Below are 15,945 nucleotides of genomic sequence, written 5' to 3' on the forward strand. Positions count from 1 at the left end.
TCTTTCTTTGGAAAGAAGGTAAAATAACATTGATTTTTGGTATAAAAAATATCTCGGTAAAAAAATGGGTATTTACACATATATGGCCTTCTTTATTCGCTCTTCTACAACTTGAGCCTTTACAAAACACTCCTTTATTGTTTGAGGGTTAAGAGCCAAAAGCTCAATTAGAATTTCATCTCGTAATCTCTCCATGAACATACCTATCAAAGCGGGTTTAGACCAATCTCTGGACATGGTGCTAAGGTCCTCAAATTCCATTTGGTACTATTGGATAAATCCTTTTTCTTTAATTTTTTCATCTCTATGTTATGATTAATGTAAGGAGAGGGTCTGAATCTTTTCAAGAGTTCTCTTTCGAACTTATGCTAAGTGGGTGTCCCATGACGTTGCTCACGCCATCAGTATCACCTTAGGGCACCTTCGAGGTGATCCATGTTGCATCCTAGGCTATTTTTGTGGGGTATTGATTGGCTGACATAATATTGTTTTGCTTTGTACATCTAGTAGGGAAAGGTATCTTGACAGATCAAGAAAGAGAGATGTCGAGTTTATGCATCCTCGAGCTAACTCCACGACCATTCAGGTGTGATCCAAGGATAGACTCACACACATCTTCCTCCTTGCGATCGTCGTGGTCCTCGTGAGAGACTTCGCCTCCGCCTCCGCCTCCGACATTGAATTAGAGTTGTTGGGCATCTTGGACTGTTCTCTGGAGTTGTTGTAGCAGGTTAATGATGTTTAGAAGGCTGGTCTTGAAACCAACCATACGAGTCTCACCACTATCGATCTTGGTGTTGGTGTCCTCAAAAAACATATTAAGGATTTGATCTTGTTTTTTCTTAAGAGACATGAGGGTTTGCTCTAATACCACTTTGATGCATGCCTAGGCCTAGGGTATGAAATTTTGGGTAGGGTTAGGCTTAATTGGGTCAAGTAGGCTAACTTGGGTAGGTAGGGTCTGAGTTTCTGACATGCAAAAGGTTAAAAATCAGAACTCCCAAATGGTGATACAGAAAAATCCTAAATTTAGAAAGATGTTTATAGACACGTTGAACTAAGTTCTAACCAAATTTGAAGGTTAGAAGACTTAGAACCAGGGAGATATGATTTTAGGAAGTGGCAGGTAAATTGAGGGTTAAGAAGGGTAGATTGGGTTTTAGACTGACTGACCCGAATTGGAAAAATAGAGTTCTCCATATAGAGAGTCCAAGAAATCATAAAATTCAGGGGTTTAAAACTAGACACTCTAAAGAATACTGAGTCCAAATTTCACTCATTTTATTCACGGTTTGGGTTGGGTGAGTCCATAAAGTCTGACGAAATTCTGGGTTCATCGAAATTCAGGTTTATGCTTAATTGGGTTGGGTAGGTTCTAACTTAGGTTTGGAGTCAAGGGAGGAGCTTGGTCAACTTAATGGGTTTAGGTTAACTTAAGAGGGGTCCTCTATAGTAGCTAGGTTAGTTGATGGAGGTTGGGTTCACCAGGGGATCGACTTGGGAAGATGGTGACCACCAGGAACTCAATTGCACACGTAGGGTTGAGTGGACCTTGGCAGCAACCTTGAACCACTTAGTGAGCTATAGACCTACCAGAGGTTAGTACTCCCAAATAAGAGAGAGAGAGGGATAAGCCCTTGAGAGAAAGAGAGAGACATCCTTAGAGAGTGAGAGGGACATGAGCTAGAGAGAGAGAGATGAATTTGAGAGAGAGATTCAATGTTGATTTTTCATATCATGTTTTTCATAAGCTCAAAAGCAGGGGCTTATTAAACCAACACAAGTTATAAAACACTTCTTAAAAGCAAACCTAAATCTAGATAAACCTTGAAAGGGCAGGGTTATTCTTAGTTAAGCCCTTCTTGGACTAGTCTATTTCTAGAGTCTTGCATCCCATAAATAAAACAACCGTTGGGTCTATCCTCTTCCATCTTTAGGGGTTCTTTAAGCCCCCTACACGACCTTACTTGCTCTCCAGAAATATGTGGGGCACCCCGGGTATGTTAGGCTTAATTTCTCTATGCAAGCATAATCATTATAATAAATATAATGAGTGCATTCAAGCAAAATCTTTTAAAAAGCCTTTTCATGGAGTGGAAAGGAGTTCTAAAATTCTTGAACTCAAATATATTGATGCTTGTAATTTGAAAAATACTCTAACTTACCCAGTGTAATATTTACTCGTAACTTTTATTGATGATTTTTTAAATTTGCTTATGTTTATGAAAAGTAAAGATGTGTCGTCTAAAAAATTCAAGATTTTTAAGGTGAAGTTGAGAATTTTTACAACTGCAAAATTGATTCAATTAGGTCAGATAGAGGTGGAGAATACTTGTCTTAGAACTTTATCAAATTGTGAAGTACATAGCATACACAGACAAAACACTGCACCATACACTCCCGAGCATAATGGTGTTGCAAAACATAAAAATAAAACTTTAATTGATATGATGAATGCAGTGCATATTAGTTATGGTCTTGATTTTAATTAATAGAAAAAGCTTTACTTAGTGAATGTTATATTTTAAATCGTGTATCTTACTCAAAATTAAATGTTACTCCAAATTTAAGTTATTTTAAGGTTTGAGGCAGTATTGCTTATGTTCGTTTGAATGAACCTAAAAGAACTAAATTATGACCTAACCTAGCATGTGTTTTTATTGGCTATTTTCAAAATAGCAAACCATATAGATTTATGAATTTCGAAACTAAAGTAATTTGTGAATCAATGCAGTTGAATTTACAAAATATTTAACTTTTAAAGATTTGCAAAATCTTTCTCCTCCTATTGCTTTTTGTGAACCTATATCCAAAAAGCATGCTTTAAAAACTAAAAAACTAAAAATTAGAAAAGGTAAGAGAATTAGAAAACCAAAGAATTATGAGATAAACTTGCATCTCTACATGATTGACAGAAATCCATTAACCTTTAATGAAGCTATGTCCTCACCAGATCCTGCATCTTAGAAAGAAGCTATTTAAAGTGAAATTGATTATATTCTTGAAAATAAAACACAAGTTTTAGCATATTTACCACATGGTTTTAAATCACTTAGTTGTAAATGAATTTTCAAAAGAAAACTTTGAGTTGATGAAACAATTGATAAATTTAAAGAGAGATTAATAGCAAAAGGGTTTAAACAAAAATATGAGATTGATTATTTTGACATGTATGCTTTACTCTTTAGAATTACTTCAATTAAAGTTCTTAACTTTAATCTTCAAACTTGAAATTCATCAAATAGATATTAAAATTGTTTTTCTAAATACTCGTTAACCTTGAGGGGTTTAATGATGAAATTCGGATAAGGATATTTCATATCCACAAGCAGATGAGTCTTTACCCTTGGATCATGGGCAATATCTTAAGTATCCAAAAAGCAAACCATCATAACCCAATCTACTGTAAAGGCTGAGCTTTTAGCACTAGCATATGCTAGTATGAAAGCTGAATGCCTAAAGAATATTTTGATAGAGAGATTCCATTGGGTAGCAAACCCTTTCTCCCCCTAGCAATTCACTTTGATATCTAAGCTGCTATATATAAAGCAGAGAACAATATATACAATGAAAAATTTCACATAGTTCGATCAATAAAATGAAAACCCTCTCTCTCTCTCTAAAACATACACAATTTTTAGCAATTATAAGAAACAAAACTGCATCTATTTAAAATGTGGGAGGGGCTGAATAGGCTACAAAACAACCTTAAGGATAGGAGAAAAGCATTACCGGCAGAGCCTGTCTGAGAATCCCCTGATGCAGAATTCCTCACAAAAGACTGGTACACAAATGTCATCTATGGAAAGTTCTGTTCTGTTCATCTGAACAAGTGTACCGAAATCCAGCAAAGCGTGAATAGGGGCCTCCAGATTGGGTTTTAGCAGGTGATGTGGATGAAGCAACAGAGGGTGGGTGAAAATACATCTTTCCAGCAGAAAGCTGAAATCGAGAGTCAGGGTAAGAGTGACCATATTGACTGCCCAGAGTAGATCCAGTTGCCAAACTGGAACAAGGAGTCGATGAGTTTTCTCTGGTTATGGAATCATGTAAACTTGGAGGTAGCCTGTACAGCCCAGCACAGTTAAAGGAGAAGTCCATGTCTTCAGCTATCTTAGCCTGGTCTTTCACTGTAACTATTGCTCCATTTTTTGATGATTTCTCCATTCTAGATTGGATGGAGAACCTAGCCAGCTGGAGATTTTTCAACACCCCACCTAACTTATCAGATGTAGTTCTGCCAATATGACTTTGTAATGAAGAAGCCTCAGGTGCATTCTGGTTATCCAAGGACCCATGCAAGGAGAATTGGGATCTTGAGCTGGCCGGTGTACTTGGAGAAGGAGTTTCAACATAAAACATGACTTGCTTCCCTTTGCTTTGTACAGCACATGAATCTACAAGATCACCTAACCCAAGATCCAGTGGAGACGTCTTCATTGATCTGCTGTTTGCTGGTCCTGAGTCAAAATTATCTGGAGGCAAACCCACTGCATTCTCATTGCTTGTATTGGCTGGAATAGTCTCATATGTAAATGCTTTCTCATCAGCAGTGTTCCTGTTCAATCCATTTTTTGTTTTCACAGTACCCTGAGTGGATTCAGGTTGGATTTTACATACACAAGTACCAGTTACTGATTCTCCATTGCTGTTTGCATACGGTTTTGTTCCAATATCAGGAACAAAATTTTCAACGTCAAGTGACATGGCTGGTGTGTGAGCCTTTCCGGTAGTGTCAGGTTGGTTTGCAAGTACAGAGGGAACCTGAAATGTTCATAGCATTTAAAACTTCTCAAGAACTGAATGACTGATAATGATATTAGAGTAGAGACATTACAGAAGAGATGAACATACCCCATCCACCACACACACACAGACACACATACACACATGAATAACACATGAATTTGTATATATTTTCTCTTGCCAACTGACATAATTGATTTGCTAGGATATTTCATGGATCTGTAGGCCAAAGTAACTAACACGTGATTCTTCACAAAGTAAACCTTTACAAAAGCACATAAAATTCTTCATACCTTTATAGACACAACTAATGTGAGGAGAAGAATCATAGCCAGATTCTCAAAGAAAAGAAATCCTGGAAAGCACATTATTCATTTCTACCTAGTGCATAGGCACTGGAATAATTGAATTTTAGGTTTGTCTTTTTCAGATGAAACATCATTGAATTTTTTTCTGCACTTTCCATCTAAAGAAGAGAACTTGTCACAAGAAAATAAGCAAATGGACATCACCATAAACAATACATAAAGACTTGACAATTTATCTCAAAACTCATGCCATTATCAATTTATTAAAAAGTTATTCAATAAATGCTTTTCCTTCTCTTTATAAAATGTTTTTCTTGCTAAAATGTGTTTCAGTGTATCAATGTTCATCCTACAGATCGTTTCTCATGATAGTTGTTTCACATGTCATGGTAAAGCATTGCAAAGAGATGATCCATTCCCATTGAACTATACATATAGAAACTTAATAAACGTACCATAGTAGAAATGCTAATTTCTCGAGCTTTCTCTTCCCGTTTGAGTTGCACACTTTCTTCTGACAGACACTGATCTGTGAGCAGGGCATGTTGCTCCAGTGCTCTCTCCATCTTTGCACCTACAGCTCTCACGTTCGCATCACTGCCAGAGTCAAACTGACTTCCTTCTTTAACTTGAGGTATGTTATTTGCACCCTCTAGAAACATTTTTGCACAATTTTCTTCTCCAGATGTTTGTTCTGATGTTGTCTCAGAAAAGAAGGTTGATCCAATCCCATTTTCTATACCATTTACAGGACCTTCCACAATAGTCTCAGATTTTGAGCAATGAGTTTTCCCTTCTTTCATGCTACCTATTTCCCTATGTTTTATTTGGCGGCATGACTTACCCAACCGCCGCTTGGGAGAAGATCCAGCAACTGATATGAAGTTGCCTGATTTCTGTCTCGCTGCTAGTTCATGGCTCTTTTTTGTTACATTTCCATGAGAGCCTGAAACATGGCTATCACCGGCAGTCCAAGACAAACTGCCTGAGGAAGATGGAGATGAATTGAACTTGTCAATTTCACCATCCTTCACTTCACCTCTATCCACTCCTGACATAGAAGACACATCTGTTTTTTCAATCCCAGAACATTCCACGGGCAGAAATTTCTTTTCCTCACATTCACACGGGACCACTTGTTTCCCAGTCTCTGATTCACCTTCATCAGAATATTCCATGAGTCCACCATTTCGCAATATTGAGAGAACCTTTGCAGCAGCCTTCTCAGCCTTCTTTTTCTGGTTATTCACAATCTCAAACTGTCTCTCTAATTCCACAACCTAATCAAAGAAATGCACCAATGGAAAAAAAAGAAAGTCACTGATGGCATTTCAATTACTTTAAAATCAAGGTTTAACTGAACTTTTGGCATGACAGGTCCAGATAAGCATTACAATTGCATCATTAAGAATATGGAGGAAGAAATATGAAACTTGAATTTATTATAAAGAATAACAGCCACTAAATGGCAAAACATAAGCAACTGTGGCCTAAAAGTTTCAGAAAGAGGAAAGGTCCTCAATCAATCATGATAAAGAAATTAGATCCAGCGGTGAGCTTCAGAGTTTCCATGCATGTTCTTCCAGAAATTTTGGCATGTTGTGGGTCATGATGTATCATTGGCTATTAAGGATTTCTTTGCCAAGGGGAAGATTGTTAAGAATGTAAACACTACTCATTCTCATCCTCAAAACCAATGGAGCACAATTGCTTTCATTATTCAGGCCTATCTCACTCTGTAATTTTGTTTACAAGATTATTACAATAATTATGGTGAATAGAATGAGAGATATTTTGTCAAGGATTATATCCTCCAATCAAGGTGCTTTCTTGAAGGGCAAGGATGTTAGGGACAACATACTACTAGCCCATGAAGTTGTGGATTCTATTATGAGGCAGCATGTTCCAACTCTCTGTATCAAGTTAGATCTTTCAAAGGCCTATGCTAGGGTCAACTGGTAGTTTTTGGAGAGCTCTCTTATCCAGTTGGGTTTCCACCCCACATGGGTTCAGTGGATTACGGTTTGTGTTTATGTACCTTCGTTCGGGTGGTGGTGAATGGGACACCCGGAAAAAAAAATTAGCTCTCGAGGCACAAGGCAAGGGGACTCTATTTCCCAATATCTTTTCTTGATAATTATGGAACACCTATCTAGGTGTCCGGCATTGGGTGTGTCGAAAAACCAACTTGCAGCCTAACTCTTTCCTCCTTATGACCATAATATTTCCCACATATTTTTTGTTGATGTAATCAAACTACCTTCGCATAAAAAACCTATTGGATGTTGATGGGTCTTTAAGGTTAAAACCAAAAGCAGTGGATCCTTAGAAAGATATAAATCTAGATTAGTTACTAAGAGATATTCGCAAGAATATGGGATTGACTACGAGAAAACATTCACTCCTATAGCCAGAATGACAAGTGTTAGAACCTTAATAGTTGTCGCATCAACCAAAAAATGGCCTATATATCAACTCGATGTGAAAAATGCCTTTTTAAATGGGAATTTAAATGAAGAAGTATATATGGATCCGCCACCTAGAGTTAACATTGGCCAAAGTCAAACCCTTAAACTTTTAAAAGCTTTATATGATCTTAAGCAAGCTCCTAAGGCTTGGTATGATCGATTTAGTGATATCATGATTAAATTGGGATTTCGTTCCTGTTATACAGACACTGCTCTTTTTGTGAAAAGTGTAAGGACGAATATTGTTATCTTATTACTTTATGTTAATGACATGATTATCACAAAAAATGATCAAAATAATATTGTTAATGTTAAAAATATGCTAAAAGATAGCTTTAACATGTCTGACTTAGGCTTTCTTAGATATTTTCTTGGTATTGAAGTTGCATATTCTTCTCGAGGATATATTTTGTCACAGATGAAGCTTGCTACAGATATATGTACTAAGTCTGGCATTTCAGATGATAAAAAGGTGGAGACTCCAGAAGTAATAAATGCAAAATTAAGGTTGGAGGATGGGGTTCTTCTAGAAGATCCTACACCCTACAGACAACTCATTGAATCTTTCACATATCTGACTATCACCAGACCTGACATCGCTCACGCTGTTCACTCTGCTAGTCAATTTCAGCATGCTCCTACAACTGTGCATATGAGTGTTGTGCTCTGGGTCATCCAATACCTCAAGAACACCATAACTAAAGGGCTATTTCTATCCTCATCTTCTTCATTAAATTTGCTTGCCTATACTGATGCAGATTTGGAGGTAATCCTAATGATAGAATCTCAACTACTAGCTTTTGTGTCTTTTTAGGAGATTCTTTAATTGCTTGGAGATGCAAGAAGCAACAAAAAGTTTCACTATCATCTACTGAAGCTGAATACCGAGCTATGGCAACCAACTTCAAAGTCTTCTCGAAGATATGGGGGTTGAAATTACTGGAGCTTCAAAGCTTTGAAGTGACAACAAAAGTGTCATTTATATTGCCAACAATCACACCTTCCATGAATGAACCAAACATATCGAAATTGACTGCCACTATGTTCGCGATGAGTATCTACGTGGAACAGTTACATTGCCATATGTCACATCAGAATACCAGTTAGCAGATTTTTTCACTAAAGCACTTTTGACTCCTCTCTTCATGTTTCTTCTTGGCAAACTTTCGGTCATCTCCCCGTAAAGTTTGAAGGGGGTGTTAAATCATATGTATTAATGCATATATATATATTTATCTATAATATATATATATATGTATAATACTATAATACCTGATAGGGGTATTATAGTCTTTTCACAGTTGTTTTATTAAACAACTATTTTTTGTTTTCTTTATTTTCTGTTTTTCTTTTTTTCTTTTTTTCTTTTTTTCTTTTTGTTATTTTATTTCACGCCAAATAGGGGCCCCATAATAGAGTCGTTGGGACCCCCAACGACTCTTTGGGAGCCCCCTTTTGGCCTCATTTTTTTATCCCATTTCATTTGTATAAATAGGGGTGTATCCCCTTGTATTTCTTTAAGCCTTAGTGCTCTCTCTCAATAAAGAGATTTTATATTTTAGCTTGTGCTTTTCTTAAAGCTTGTGTGTGTATTGTCCCATAGTGGACTTGGCTATCATCCGCTTTGTGTTTTTGTCCATTGTTGGACATTGTGAGTGCCTTTTTATCATCCTTTATCTTTCCACATACTTCGTTACAGAAGCAGCGTCAATATCAAAGCTTTTAGACTGAAGACAATTGCTACCAGTGAATATTGTAATGCACTTGAAAGATTCTCCAAAGTGTTTTTCCAGGCCCTGGCAGGAAGGGTGTTGGCCGGCCATCAATAACATGGCTGTAGTCACAATTGTTGATAGTGATGGTATTGAGGAGACCAAAAGATCAATGGGTTGACCATATCAATGGACTTGGAGCTCAGGTTCTCATGCCACACCGCATTACATAAGTGGAGAGAGTCTGTTTCCTTCATGACATCTCTCTCTTGTGGCAGAGGCAGCAATTGGCCATATCCTTGATATAATGGTAAATCCGCCTAATCCACTCAGAGGAGGAAGGAGCTGTATTATAAGAACTATGGCCATCGAAGAGATATTCCAAGCAAATTTGCAAGTGAATTGACAGGGGAAAGGACTTCTTGTTTGATTCAAGATCCTTCAACTGAGTTGGGTAGAAAGCCGTCTCGAAACAATGACCTCAACCACCAGCAGAACTTGTTCCAAGTTGAGAAAACTTTAATAACCCGAGGGTTGAGAGCGATTTCTCTTAGAGTGGTCAAAGTTAAAGCACAAGGAAAACAGTTGCTTCAATGATCTAAGTTGTTAACATTGAACTTCCAATGCCCAAGGCAGAGAATGAAATGTGAGAAGAATATGCCAAAAGAGGATCTACATGTTAAACAGGCTGCAGCAAAGATGTACAACTTGGAGGAGGTTCTCTGTTTTCTTCAGGTAAAATTGCAGGTGCAGGCGCAGGTGCCAAATACACCGAAGGATTAGCTTTGTGTCAGAAGAAGTCCAGAAAGAAGAGAGTTGTACATTGTAGTAAACATGATAAATGCCACCCAGTCATGCAGCAGCCATTGGCTGTGCCAAAAGTGAGGCTACACAAGCACCCTGCCTTCATAGTCCTATCAATCATCATCCAAAAAGTCTATGGAAAAAGGCTTAGGCAAATGCTGAAAATTTTAACAGTCCCTCAAAAGTGCAAGTCAGAAGGGCTAAAGAGTTTCTCCAGAAATGAATCAGATGTAAGCATGCCTAAGACAGTCAAGGGTGGGTCAAGGAATTCCATTTTCAATAAAGGGCAATTTTCAGCAACACCAGGTTTTTCAAGTATTGGAAAACAGTGGTTTATTTGAAACAAGCAAGATGTGGTTGAATCAGAGTTACCGGAAGCTTCTTAGATAGGTGGGAAGAGCGCTTCCCTAAAACTCGCTTCGGAAGCACGATACTCCTCGCCTCTGAAGCTTGATGGGAATCTCGATTCTCCCATGCTTCTTCTATGCTTTCCATATGTTTCATCCATGCTTATTCTATGTTCTTCTGCGCTTCTTTTCATATTTTTTATGTGCTCTCTCACACTTCTCATGTTCTTTCTCTAAATTGGCAGTCATCTTTTTTAGATTTTGACAAAAACTAAAAAAGTCATGAAATTTAAGAATAGTCATTTTTATTTTAGATTTTATTTACACCGTATTTCGATTCCCATTCAATTCTCTTATGACTTTCTTTTTTATTCCTCACTTCTCGCTTCCTATAAATTTTAAAATGACTCACTTCTCTCTTCTGCTTTCCATATTGTTTTCCGCTTCCACTTCCTAGTCTGGCAACCTTGGGTTGAATCAAAAGCTACATCTTTCGGATGTAACTTGAATAACAAAACAAACGATCATGATGAGGTATCACCAAAGAATCCATCCACTCTACTTCAGCTTCCACCTCAAGAATAGTATTCAGCAAGTTTCTTTTGGAGGAACAACCAATTCTAAAAGCAGCCCACATCAGAAGAAAGCATGCAATGGCTGACAATGTCTATGTAGAAGTATGAAAGAACAAGCGAAATACACTTAGCTTCAAAGGAAAAGTCAAATGTAAGATACAGCTTGATTCCCAGAGGTAAGCTATTTTGGCAAGAAGATCCATATTAGCTAAGCGAGGGGAAGATAGCTTTGGATTGACTAGCACTTTTGTGATATTCCCCCAGCAGTTGCAAGAAATTTAAGTAGGCAAGAGAACCTATGTAACATGGGTAGTTTCAAAAGGGTGCCATATGTGTCAACATACATACTGGTACTGGTACTTTCAGCAGGTACGGGTCAGACCGGTTCTAGTTCTGATCCAATCTAGACCTGTATCCATTACCTGTTTTCTTACATATTAAGATGCATAAAGGGTTGTTTTCATCCATTCTTATATGGTGTTTGATGTGTGTGTGTTGACAAATATGTATCTATGTATTTATTTATTTGTATATATTTCTACACATACACACATGCATGCATGAATACATCATTTTTCTCAAAATAATGTATATATATGGGTTAATCTAACATTAACCTAGTTGTGTTTAACATTAGATAGATTCAACATTATGAAAATGACTAAAATACCTTTAAAAGAATGATACTTTTAGAAATGCATGGCTACTTTTTGGGCATTACAGGTTTTTTGAACTTGAAGGGAATTGAAAAGTTAAACACCTTTCCCAAAAAAGTAACTTTATGAATCCATAAAATTTACCTTTTTGAACTCAAAAAGCAACCATAATATTTCAAAAAACCACTTTATAAGGGTATTTTAGTCATTTTAATATGATTGAATTCATCTAATGTTAAACATAACTAGTTTAATGTTAGATTAATCCTATATATAGCTACATTCTCGTACCCAGACTTTTAGAAATTCTTGCGTCGTACCCTGCATTCCAGCAACTGCACCCGTACCTATTTGACACAGATGAGAACTCAACTGAGTTAAATCTAGCCTTGCTTCTTCGTTCAATGACAGCCAAGGGAATTGGTTTTGGACTAACAGATAATCCAAGCCGGTTGCAACTCCTAATGTTGAGATTTGCTAAGTAAGCTTTGCTCAATGCTATGCTTTTCATCAATAAGTGATACTCCAACTTCTTGGTCGATTTGATTCTTAACTTTGAAGACAACGAAGAATGCTGATGTCTTACATTTCACACCTTGAGGACAAAGTGTATATCAAGGGAGTGGGATGTTACAAACCCAAACCTATGAGACGGATCTGAGGTAAGAATAGGAACATCTCTCTCTCTCTCTCTCTCTCTCTCTCTCTCTCTCTCTCTCTCCTAGTTACAAATCTGGTAACTTACACCACAAAACCATCTAGTGGTACACACTCTTGTTGGGCATGTTAATCACCAAATACTGGATATAAGCCTACAGATGTGTTTAGCATGGTTTATTTACTATATTAGAATATTCAGTATCTTCTACCTACTGTAGGATTCTGTTTGTTATGATAGCGAAAAATCAATGGCTCACAATTCATGAAAAAAAAGAGTGGTTCAAAAATAGCTCAAACCATCATATTAAAGTCAACTTTAACACATGAAAATAGTAAGTAGAACAAGCCAAACACGTACAAAGGTTAGGTTTTTCTTTTGGAAACTGGATCTATGTAAATCAATAATGTACCACCATAAGTTATTGTGATTTGGGACCACATATGTTTGGTATTAATGAAGGCACAGAACTACTGAGTAGAAATCAACTAATTTTCATATTTTTTTTAAATCTGACCTTAAGGATGTGATCTATGTGACATGTGACATTGATTTTTCAATCATGTGAATGTGACATGTAAGCAGGTTTTTCAAGAGCTTAAAACATTAAAAATTGATCATGAAAGAGACCAAACTTTCTGGTTAAATTGATTCATTGCAAAGCAAGTTTTTGTATAAATAAACCAACCATCAGCACATCTAGAGATTCTGTTGTAACTATGTTTTAAGTGTTTAGGACATTCACATATACACAGATGATCACACACCTGAGTATGTGCGTGCTCGCGCAAGAGAGAGAGAGAGAGAGAGAGAGAGAGAGAGAGAGAGAGAGAGAGAGAGAGAGAGAGAGAGAGAGAGAGAGAGATTTGTGAACAGAAGTAAATGCTATATCAATTCTAGACGTTGAATTTCCAAAGCACACAACAGACCTATTTCATACATGCCAATTCACTAAAACAAAGAAATTGTAAACCCCAAGAACCCTTATTTGAATGGAACAAATAAACCAACGGAGCTTTCCAATATCTATAACTCTGAAACAAAAGCAGGGGACACAATGAAACTAAAGGGAATAGAAGGCTAGTGCTTACCCGTTGTAGCAATTGATCAGCCTTCTGCCTGACAATTTTTGACTTCGATCTCTCCGCCAACAACATCGCACGAAGAGACTCGATCTTCTGCTCCGCCTCTTCCATTCCCCCCACCTCCTAATTCCCCGTCTTTCTCCCACCCATATCACAGAAACCAGACACAACCGCACGGCTTGATCGATTTTCCACTCTACGAAATACTATTACGGGAAAAAACCCAAAAAACTCACACCCGAAATGAAATTTCACAAAATTCCCGACTCCCCTCGACTCCCGACGCTGGAATTCGGAGAATCAAAAGGAGAAACAAGCGGAGATGAAGCAAAACTCACCTCAATTTCCTCGATTTTTGCTTCAGCTAACTCGACGAGCCTCTCTAATCGTGATCAAAGAAGGACGAGCTTCTCTCTCTCTCTCTCTCGATCGCGGGAGTGAAGAAGACCCAAACCCTCTTTGTGTGTGACAACGTCTTTATTAAGCTATTTGCTTATGTTAATCCAATCACATTCGTCTTTTTCTAAATTCCAAAATTGGGCAAAGTGAAAGATGAAAATTACACTAAACAACGTTGTTGCTTATGACACTAGCAACTGAGGCTCAGCTCAGCTCAGCTTAACTGGCCCAACAATCTCCTCGTTGGCATATTAGCCCCTCTTCAGAATTCAAATGGTCCGGATCCAGTTTGGTTCGCATCAGATAGCTGGACACCTAGAGTCACTCTTATCTTCAACCAAGAGTTTTCAGTTTCGAACCAGGCCCCTCAATGTCCTGGGGGCTTGGCTGTCAACAAGAAAAAAGACTTGTACCCGGGTTGGGGGACATTGTGTGCCTTAAAGGATCTGGGTCCCAGTAGCTTCATCACTCTATCTGTTGTAAATTTACTTGCAAATTGACTTATCGAATTTCGATCCTTGTTGAAATTTTATCGGGTTTGGGTTCAAAATCCATAACATCAAGATTGACTGTTTATCCATTTGTTTGCCAAATGCTAATCAAGAGGGTCCGAATCTCCCATGGTACTGCCCCAAACACACACTCTAAGGCAGCTTGGTATCGTCGCTAAAACCTTTGTAAGCTAATTTTTCCCGGTTAATCTTCAGGGGTAGCTTAGGTAGCTCAAAAAAACGTAGTTTCGCATCGTTTGTCCTTTTAAAGAATATAGAGGGTATAAAGGACATTTCAGTATAACATAAACGGAGCAACCGTGATATCAAATGAACAGAGGAACGTACGGAAGGTGTGTGTTGGATTACTCATTATGATGAGCAAAATACCCTTGAGGAATCAATTCGCCAGAGTAATGATTTTGCTTCTTCACAACGAATTTTTGGACAAAGTGGTCGTGCAATTCTCTCATCAAGTAGCATGAAAAAATGTTGTCTGATGCAGCATTCAAACAGGTCACACACAAAGTGCTGTGACCTACTTTGTACAGTTCTGGTTAGTTGATTGAGTCTTTATGTAAGTGTTTGTTGAGTGAATTGTAATTTTTTTTAGCCATCTTAGCACTGTGGTTCAAGATTATTGATACTCTAAAAAGTTAGCTAAATATAAAAAGCGGGCAAAATTGTAAATTATTTAGCTTTCTTTGTTCACTCTCGCAATTTTTCTCTATTCCTTTGCTTTCTTCAACTCTGATTTATTGATTGAAAAACTTATGATGATAGAGAAGGACCGTCACACGGTACTGAATTATTGAAGAAATAAGCCAGTGACACAAAGTGACTTTTATGTAAATGATTCCAACAATTTCAGAGACCCAATTTTCAAATTTTTTTATTTTTAATATATTAATATATAAAAAGTTTTATTAAAATATTTCTAAAATTATTTAAAATAATGAAATGATGGTTGCACGTAGTGTCACAGCATATTTCTTCACGTGCTCAAGCATAAGCGTGCGAGTCTTGAATGCAAATTTAGCCACTCCATGTTAGGGGTGACAAACGGGTAGGGTTGGTGGGTCGACCCGGTAGGTTGGTGGGTCAGCATACCTCAACCCGAACCCGACCCGTTTATTAAACGGGTCGGTTGTGGCAAACATGAACCCAACCCATTTATTAAACAGGTAACCCAACACGACCCGCCAACCCGTTTAATAAACGGGTTGGCGGGTTAGCAGGTCGGGTTGGCAGGTTGACCCACCCGCCTAACGGGTTTATTAAATGGGTCAGCCGGGTTGACGGGTTGGCATACCCTTTAACACGAACCCGATCCGATTAATAAATGGGTTAGGCGGGTCGACCCATTTATTAAACGGGTTAGTTTAAGCCGTATCAGGTTTTGCCACCCCTACTCCATGTAAAGGGCAGAATTTTAGGACCATCTCTGGCCCCTCTTAGCACCCGATAACAAGGGATCTCACCAGCCATGTCCCTTTGCATGTCATCATAGCTTGTGCGGTTCATAAAAATGCTTTCTTTGCAACCAAGATAAAGTTCACCGTCCTTCCAGGGGTTGGATTCCGCCAAGTAGGCCTGGACCAACCAAACCAACTCCCTAATTGTTCCGAAACCTGGCCCGTATTCCTGAGCATGGCTGGCTACCGTGTCTTTCATGAAGTTGGGATCCAATCTGATG

General features: G+C 37.9%; 1 protein-coding gene across 2 annotated transcripts; it reads right to left on the reverse strand.

The window, feature by feature from the left end:
* Window positions 1–3,529: 3,529 nt before the first annotated feature.
* Window positions 3,530–13,823, reverse strand: LOC149816914 (uncharacterized). Of its 2 annotated transcripts, XM_089987433.1 has the most exons (4): window positions 13,698–13,823; window positions 13,366–13,565; window positions 5,510–6,334; window positions 3,530–4,764 (listed from the first exon to the last, which is right to left on the reverse strand). In XM_089987433.1, the coding sequence occupies exons 2-4, from the start codon at window positions 13,468–13,470 to the stop codon at window positions 3,796–3,798; spliced, it is 1,899 nt and encodes a 632-aa protein (XP_089843559.1). In that variant the 5' UTR covers window positions 13,471–13,565; window positions 13,698–13,823; the 3' UTR covers window positions 3,530–3,795. The 2 variants fall into 2 exon arrangements, with proteins under 2 accessions (XP_089843559.1, XP_089843560.1); XM_089987434.1 differs by lacking the exon at window positions 13,698–13,823 and having other exon boundaries at window positions 13,366–13,681.
* Window positions 13,824–15,945: the final 2,122 nt, after the last annotated feature.

Source organism: Nuphar pumila, chromosome 14 (assembly GCF_984573655.1).
Source record: "Nuphar pumila chromosome 14, dmNupPumi1.hap1.1, whole genome shotgun sequence".
NCBI lineage: Eukaryota > Viridiplantae > Streptophyta > Magnoliopsida > Nymphaeales > Nymphaeaceae > Nuphar > Nuphar pumila.